Here is an 8,495-nt window from a genome sequence, read left to right as displayed (position 1 = left end):
GACGGATATGAAGAAAGCATTTGAGAAAGACATGATGTAAAGTATTTAGTGTGTTTATCAGTGTTTGGTTTCAAGCTGAAGGATGCAGCTGCAAATTTTCTGGTGCTTCCCAGCATTCCCATGATGGTTATGTAAACAAGACAAATGCTGGAGAATCTGGCTCAGAGGACAGAATTAAACTATGTTGATGGCATCATAAATTGGTTATACAAAACCACTTGAAATTATTTATATGCTTGTCTCTCTTTTTATTTGGCACAAGATAGCATTTTCTTGCAAAACTTTTCAGAAGCATTTTGCCTTGCAGATGAATAGAACCATTTTTTGATGTTAAACATTAACATTTAGTGAATCACTTAATAAAGCAGAGGGCTGGAATATGCTATTCAAGAGGGTCCTTGAATGCACCCAGCTGTTACTCAAATACTGCAAAGAAGGTGAAGCGCATAAGCTGAATATAACTGGCCTAGAAACTGCTTGGGTGAAGACGATTTGCTTCTCATTTGGATATATTCAGGATGCATCGAATGCTGTGAGATGGGAAACAAAGATTAGGACTTTATTTTTTACAATATTAACTTCAAATACAGAAAGATCTGAGTGACGAATATACCAGTCTCCAGTCTTCATGAGGTTGATGGCATCGTTGACCTGCTCCAGACTCATTTTGTCAAGCTTTATTTTGCCGTTCATGTAGTTGCAAACCAGGTTTGGGACAGAGTCCTTGCTTTTAAAACCTTTACATAACCAGAAATGAATGTACTGTATGCACAAGAATGTACTCAAGTTCTTTGAAAGCCATAGAAAGCATTAACTGATGGCTTGTTTACCTCCAAACAGAGATCCTTTCCAGGTTTTTCCAGATATGAGCTGAATTGGCTTTGCAGAGAAGTCCTTCACATCAGTCCAGCCAACCAAAACACTCACACCCCAACCTTTAACACATGACTCCAGCGCAGTTCTCTTAGGTCAAAGATGCATTAATTCATACACATTTAACATACTGAAAGCTTTTAAATGAGTTAGTAAATAAATGCACCTTTCTCAAATGTGTCAGGCAGGTCTTACCATTACTTCAGTGTTGCCCACACACTCGAGTGAGAAATCCACTCCTCCATTGGTAAGTTCTGCCAGTACTTCAGAGATGGGTTTATCATATGCTTTCGGATTCAGAAAATCAGTGGCACCAAAGACCTTCGCCTTCTCAAACTTCTTCTCATTAATATCCACTGCAAAGATGCGGGAGGCTCCGGCATTTTTACAGCCCATGACTGCAGCCAGACCTACTGCACCCAGTCCAAACACTGCACACACTGAGCCTGGAGTGACCTTCACACAAACACAAACAAATCACTTGTGTGAGCATCTTACACAAATATATACATTAATATACAGGTGCATCTCAATAAATTAGAATGTCATGGAAAAGTTCATTTATTTCATTAATTCAACTCAAATTGTGAAACTTGTGTATTAAATAAATTCATTGCACACAGACTGAAGTAGTCTTGGTTATTTTAATTGTGATGATTTTGGATCACATTTTACAAAAACCCACCAATTCACGATCTCAACCAATTAGAATACTTCATAAGACCAATATAAAAAAAAAAACATTTTTAGTGAATTGTTGGCCTTCTGGAAAGTATGTTCATTTACTGTACATGTACTCAATACTTGGTAGGGGCTCCTTTTGTTTTAATTTCTGCATCAATTCGGCGTGGCATGGAGGTGATCGGTTTGTGGTAGAGGGGGACACGGGAGTGGATTTTCAAATCCCGTCCCAATCCCGGAAGAATGAATCCCGTTCCCTCCCACTCCTGTGTTGTTGTTGTTGTTTTTTTTTTGGGCAAAATCTGTCAGTTACAGTAGAATAAATAATAAAATAAAATACAGTACAGATCACAGCATGCCAACATTAGTTTAATAAAAATCCAAAATGTAGTTTTTTTTTTTATTGAACTGAAAGTCATCTTAATGCAAATTGTGCACTGTACACATAAAATTTCATGTGAATCATCCATCATAAACGTTTTCTTTTTTTTAATTTGAAAATAGACATTTCACTCTCTATAGATTTATTTTTCATACACAGAGTTTTGAAGTTTCTTGCTCAAGTTCACATGAGAGAGACGTCAGAGAGCGCATCTTGTTTGCTTTAATTATTTTTCAGAAGCGCAACGTTCCGTTGTTATTCTGAGTTCATACAAATAAATGTAGAGTCTTTACGGATTCTAAAGATTTATTACTTTTATCTGTATGACCAAAAATTATGGAGTGTATTAAGAGCCAGTGAGAGCACCGGTGCCTCCATCTGTCCTGCTGTGAGCGCGCTGCTGTTCAGTTTCCACACACACTTCAATAGGTTAACATTAGATTGAGCGTCCATGTAAAGTTATTACTACATACATCTCTTAGATGAAAAGCTATATCCGAGGTCGATTAATGATAGGTGGGCTTTTGGATGTCCTGCCCGATGTAGGCTACTGTATTACCACATAGACCAGCCATTAACAATCTGTTAGTCATGCGTAGGTCATTCACTTAACCACACACACCAAAGCAAACAGGAGGAGAGCATAAAGAGACTCAAGTAGAATTGAGTTTAAAATTAAAATATAGGCCTACAGTTTATAGTTCATTTATTTAAAAGTTAGGCTATATTTGTGTAAAAAGTTGGGGATCAAAGTGTTATTATGATTCCCGGTCCCGCCCACTCCCGCTTACATTTTTTCCTATCCCGTCAAATCCCCATGATTAATAGTTTTGTTTTTTTCTGTGATTCCCATGACCCGTGGGAGTCCAGAAAAAATGTCATCCTCTAGTTTGGGGCACTGCTGAGGTCGTATGGAAGCCCAGGTTTCTTTGACAGTGGCCTTCAGCTCATCTGCATTGTTTGGTCTCGTTTCTCATTTTCCTCTTGACAATACCCTATAGATTCTCTATGGGGTTCAGGTCTGGTGAGTTTGCTGGCCAGTCAAGCACAACAACACCACGGTCATTTAACCAACTTTTGTTTTTTTAGCAGTGTGGGCAGATGCTAAATCCTGCTGGAAAATGAAATCAGCATCTTCAAAAAGCTGGTCAGCAGAAGGAAGCATGAAGTGCTCCAAAATTTCTTGGTAAACGGGTGAAGTGACTTTGGTTTTCAAAAAACACAATGGACCAACACCAGCAGATGACATTTCACCCCAAATCATCACAGACTGTGGAAACTTAACACTGGACTTCAAGTAACTTGGGCTATGAGCTTCTCCACCCTTCCTCCAGACTCTAGGACCTCGGTTTCCAAATGAAATACAAAACTTGCTCTCATCTGAAAAGAGGACTTTGGACCACTGGACAACAGTCCAGTTCTTCTTCTCCTTAGCCCAGGTAAGACGCCTCTGACGTTGTCTGTGGTTCAGCAAATTCCTTGACACGTCTGTGTGTGGTGGCTCTTGATGCCTTGACCCCAGCCTCAGTGCATTCCTTGTGAAGTTCACTCAAAATCTTGAATAGATTTTGCTTGACTATCCGCATAAGGCTGTGGTTCTTGTGGTTGGTTGTGCATCTCTTTCTTCCACACTTTTTCCTTCCACTCAACTTTCTGTTAACATGCACGAAAACAGCACTCTGTAAACAGCCAGCTTCTTTGGCAATGAATGTTTGTGGCTCACCCTCCTTGTTAAGGGTATTAATGATTGTCTTCTGGACTATCAGATCAGTAGTCTTCCCCATGATTGTGTAGCCTAGTGAACCAAACCGAGAGACCATTTTGAAGGCTCAGGAAACCTTTGCAGGTGTTTTGAGTTGATTGGCATGTCACCTTATTCTAATTTGTTGAGATAGTGATTTGGTGGGTTTTTGTTAAATTTGAGCCTAAATCAACACAATTAAAAGAACCAAAGAATTAAACTACTTCAGGAAATTAACTTTTCTACAACATTCCAATTTATTGAGATACACCTGTACACACACACAAACAAATTGTCCAAATCCTTTTATATGACAGTTGCTCTAATTGGTAAAGCAGTGTTCCAATTGTGCAACCCCCCCCCCCCCTTTTCTTGTAAGGCTTAATCAATGTAATTTAATCTCTTACTCTTAAATATAATGGTTTGGTTTTCTGAAATGGAACAGCTTCAATTACATAGGAGTCCAAAAAAGCAACCTACTGAGGCCTTTGAAAGGAGACTTTTATAATGGGAAATGAGAAACTTCTATAATTGAGCCACTGAATTATTCACTCAACCAAATAGAACACACGGATTAATTCGATAAAACACACTGGGGTTTGCAAGTGAGTGAACTGCAGGGGGTTTGTGGGTTAATGATAAGATTATAATTTATTAAATCATAAAAATAAATAATTCAAAATAAAACTACACTTACTAAAATATTTAATATTTCATTTGTTTAATTGCATGGCTTGTTTTCATTAACTGACACCAGAGCACTATTGGAATGTGTTGTAAAATTACTGAATTACAACTTCTAAAGTCTAAAGTAAATATTTTAATCTTGTTTAAAATGTAAGTCACTCAATATTAAGTTTTGGTTTATTTATTGATTGTATAGCACAGCTGAGATAAACTTAAAGGTGCTCTAAGCGATGCCGGGAGTCGTAACTTCTTGTTGACGTTCAAATTGTTGTCAAACAAAACGGAGGCTAGCTAGACCCTCCCTCCTCCTCATCCGCGCACTAACCCCCCAAACCTTTCTTGTCGGTTATTGGCTGGAACAGTTTGTTATGTTTTGTGGTGTGGGTGAGCCCAGTTTGTTTTTCTTGTTGTTTGTGGAGGCTGTGGTGTCTAGAGAGACCCCGTTTTTTTACAGTGTGTTCAGGGGACAAGCAGCTAGCGGATAGTGAGGAGATGTTTGCTGGATGTGACAAAAAATGTTTTGGCCTAAAAAATGTGTGACATCACTTAGAGCACCGTTAACCTTTATTTTAGTAAAATGTTTTTCTTAAAGTGTCCTTGTGCTCTTTTTTTTTTTTTTTTAATGAACAGCCCTTGATTCAACATTGTTATATGAAGCAAAAACTTTCAAGTGTAGCTTAAGTGTCCAGATATTTCTTGAGTGCACACAACATCTATACACACCCCGGCTGTGTTGACAGCAGCTCCATAACCAGTAGAGATGCCGCAGCTGAGCAGACACACGCGGTCGAGTGGGGCATCATCAGCAATCTTGGCCACAGCAATCTGGTTGATGACGGTGTACTCAGAGAAGGTACTGGTGCCCATGAACTGCAGAATGGGCTGACCACGGCAAGTGAAACGTGTTGTAGGATCAGACATAATGTCATGATATTTACTTGACCTGCCAGAAAAAAAAAAAGATACATTCCCAAAAAGCAAGTGGATGAAATATATGACCCTGGACCACAAAATCAGTAATAAGGGTAATTTTTTTACATTTTGATTTATACAGCAACTGAAAGCTGAACAAATATGTTTTTCATTTATGTATGGTTTGTTAGGATATGACAATATTTGGCAGTCTGGAATCTGAGGGTGCAAAAATATTGATAAAATTGCCTTTAAAGTTGTCAAAATAAAGTCCTTAACAATGCATATTACTAATCATAAATTAAGTTTTTATAAATTTATGGAAGGCCATTTACAGATATCTTCAGGGATCACGATCTTTACTTAAAATCATAATGATTTTTGGCATTAAAAAAATCATTTTGACATCATACATAATGTGAAAAGTTGTTCTGTTGTTTGCATTTCTTACCAGCTGCAGTCACACAGGTTTGTGTTTGGACTCTTGCAGAACTTGCATTCTCCACACTGAGAGAGGAAGAGTGGAATGACCTTATCACCTGTTCACCACAATACACAGACTTATTTTAACGTAGTGTTTCGTTCATGAACAAATCAATACAAACACAATACAAAAGTTAGGTAACCAGATAACAAGATTCATATAAAGGTTCAATTCAGAAGACATGAGTGTGAGTAATTGAAGAGAGTTTTCATTTTTGAGTGAACTATCCATATGCGTATCAATAAGTAGTTTTATTTTGTGACCTGGTTTGAAATCAGTTACTCCAGGTCCCACACTCTCCACCACACCGGCGCCCTCATGTCCCAAGACAGTGGGAAAACCCCGCTTGTCCTTCACTTCAAACGGGTGGTAAAGGTCAGTGTGACAAACACCTGTGGCTACAACCTTAAAAACAGGAGAAAAACCATGTTAACCAATAATAGTTAACAATATCAGTGCGATTTGACAACTTTCATGGGACATTTCCCACCTTAATTCGTATTTCTCCTTCCTGAGGTGGGGCGACTTCTATTTCCTCCATCATCAGGGGCACATTTGGCTCCCAGGCAACAGCAGCCCGACATTTAATCACCTTCAGCACATAAAAGAACTTCAGATGTTTATATAACCACTGTGCATGAGCAGCCGCATGATCTAAACTCTTTAACCTTAGTTGGAAATTGTCCAGCTGTTTGGCTTAAGCCAATGGAAACATTAAACATCTGTTTTTAGAGCCACAAATATCTGTGATTTCACAGTCAAAGGTAAATATTAACGAGATGAAATTGCCAGAGCACAATTTTTGTAGTTGTAGCATAGTTTAATGGTTTCCATTTGTCAGTACACTGGCATATATATACAATTGTCACTTCATTTATCCTGACATGTGGACTTCTTTATATTGTCTTTGTACATATACATACATACACATATGTATACACACACACACATATACATACACACACAATTTTTGCAATGTAAAAATAACTTGCTGCACTTATAATTATAATAGAATAGAATTATAACTATAGCAAGTTATTTGTGCATTGCAAAAATTACATATACTCAAGCCATCACATTTGAGACAAGACATTTATCTAGCATATTTTTCTTAAGCATAACATTTTTGGCTTATATTTTTTAAGCATAAGTTAAGTTATACTGGATGGCTTAAAGCATTCATAACATTCTTATGAGAGTCTCATTAAAATGTTAGCATTATATTGCTCAGAATCTTATTTTTAAGATGACTTTGCACTGTAAACTGCTCCTCATCAATAGATCAATTGAAATAAGGCTAAATGTATAAAGGGACTGGAGTCGTATAAAAAATGTATTAAGTACTCTTCAGAAAAAAGGAAAAGAGACCAAAAGACAAGTTTACGAACCTTTCCTGCAGTGGCCATTTTCCAATGTAGTCGTGTTTCTGTGATGAATGCAAAAAGAGGCAGAGATTCTTTGGTGTTCGTTTTTATACTCTGGTATTGTGTGGATGAAGCAACCTCTCTCACTTCTCTCTTTCTTTTACTGAAGTAAGACTGTAACCTTTTAATATAGTAAATATATATTAAGATTATTAAGAATTTAAGCATTTCTATGCATGTCTTGTTCACATTTTACTTTGGTTTAAACAGGAGATACTTTCAAAAGGTATACTGTATATGATGTAAAATTTTCTTAAGACGATTATACAGGACCCTCCACTATTATTGATTCCCTTGGTAAATATGAGCAAAGATGGTTGTGAAAATAAATCTGCATTGTTTATTTTGATCTTTCATTGAAATTTTTTTTTTTACTTTTGTTTAAGTAAAACAATTGAAAGTGGGGGGAATCTCATTAAAATAAATGTTTTTCTCCAATGCATGTTGGCCACAATTATTGGCACACCTAGAAATTCTTATGAGTAAAATATATCTGAAGTATATTCCCATTTATATAGAATTTACTTTAGCACACCAGGGTAACTAGGAGCATGCAATTGCCCAGCTTTGACTTCCTTCCAGGATTATAAATATGAGGAACACAAAAGCCCAATTCCCTTAATCATCCATCACAAGGAGTAAAACCAAAGAATATAGTTCTGATGTGCAGAACAGAAAAGATTTTTGAGCTTCACAAAATAGAAGGTGTCTGTAAGAAAGTAGCTTGAGCATTGAAAATCCCCATTTCCACCATCAGGGCAATAATTAAGAAGTTCCAATCAACTAAAGATGTTATAAATCTGCCTGGAAGAGGGCTACAGTATATCGTCCTAATGCACATTGAGGAGGAGAGTTTGAGTGGCCAAAGACTCTCCAAGGATCACAGCTGGAGAATTGCAGAGATTAGTTGAGACTTGGGGTCAGAAAGCTTAAATATAAAAAAAATATCAAGCAGCCCCTTCATCACCACATGTTATTTGGGAAGGTTTCAAGAAAAAATTCTCCTTCCTCATCCAAAAACACACTCTAGAACAGGGTTCCTCAAATCTTACCCTGGAGGGCCAATGCGTTGCAGAATTTAGCTCCAACCCTGACCAAACTCACCTACCTGTGATTTTCTAATGATCCTGAAGACATTGATTAGCATGTTCAGGTGTGTTTAATTAGGGTTACAGCTAAGCTCTGCAGGAAAATGGATCTTGGGAGCCAGATTTGAGAGACTTGTGAGACCTTGTCTCTGCAGAGAAAAAGTGGGCGTTTATCACCTTGTGGGTGTTTTCAAACTGCTGGGTGTTTCTAAATCATGCATTC

General features: G+C 37.5%; 1 protein-coding gene across 1 annotated transcript; it reads right to left on the bottom strand.

The window, feature by feature from the left end:
* Nucleotides 1-224: 224 nt before the first annotated feature.
* Nucleotides 225-8,287, bottom strand: LOC132157188 (alcohol dehydrogenase 1-like). Its single transcript, XM_059566413.1, has 10 exons — nucleotides 8,237-8,287; nucleotides 7,149-7,186; nucleotides 6,251-6,352; nucleotides 6,024-6,165; nucleotides 5,728-5,815; nucleotides 5,088-5,307; nucleotides 1,069-1,329; nucleotides 831-963; nucleotides 614-737; nucleotides 225-530 (listed from the first exon to the last, which is right to left on the bottom strand). The coding sequence occupies exons 2-10, from the start codon at nucleotides 7,164-7,166 to the stop codon at nucleotides 500-502; spliced, it is 1,119 nt and encodes a 372-aa protein (XP_059422396.1). The 5' UTR covers nucleotides 7,167-7,186; nucleotides 8,237-8,287; the 3' UTR covers nucleotides 225-499.
* Between the last annotated feature and the right edge of the window lie 208 nt (nucleotides 8,288-8,495).

The sequence above is a fragment of the Carassius carassius genome, chromosome 14, assembly GCF_963082965.1.
Source record: "Carassius carassius chromosome 14, fCarCar2.1, whole genome shotgun sequence".
NCBI classification, from domain to species: domain Eukaryota; kingdom Metazoa; phylum Chordata; class Actinopteri; order Cypriniformes; family Cyprinidae; genus Carassius; species Carassius carassius.
Note: the sequence above shows the minus strand (reverse complement) of the source record. Positions and strands in the feature narration are given on the sequence as shown.

Bases quoted from the DNA above. Each gene is read 5' to 3' on its own strand.
- LOC132157188 (XM_059566413.1), bottom strand. The intron at 5,816-6,023 runs GTCACAAAATAA...TGTGGTGAACAG, and splicing joins AGTAACTGATTTCAAACCAG to GTGATAAGGTCATTCCACTC. The intron at 1,330-5,087 runs GTGTGTATAGAT...GTTTGTGTGAAG, and splicing joins CTGCTGTCAACACAGCCGGG to GTCACTCCAGGCTCAGTGTG.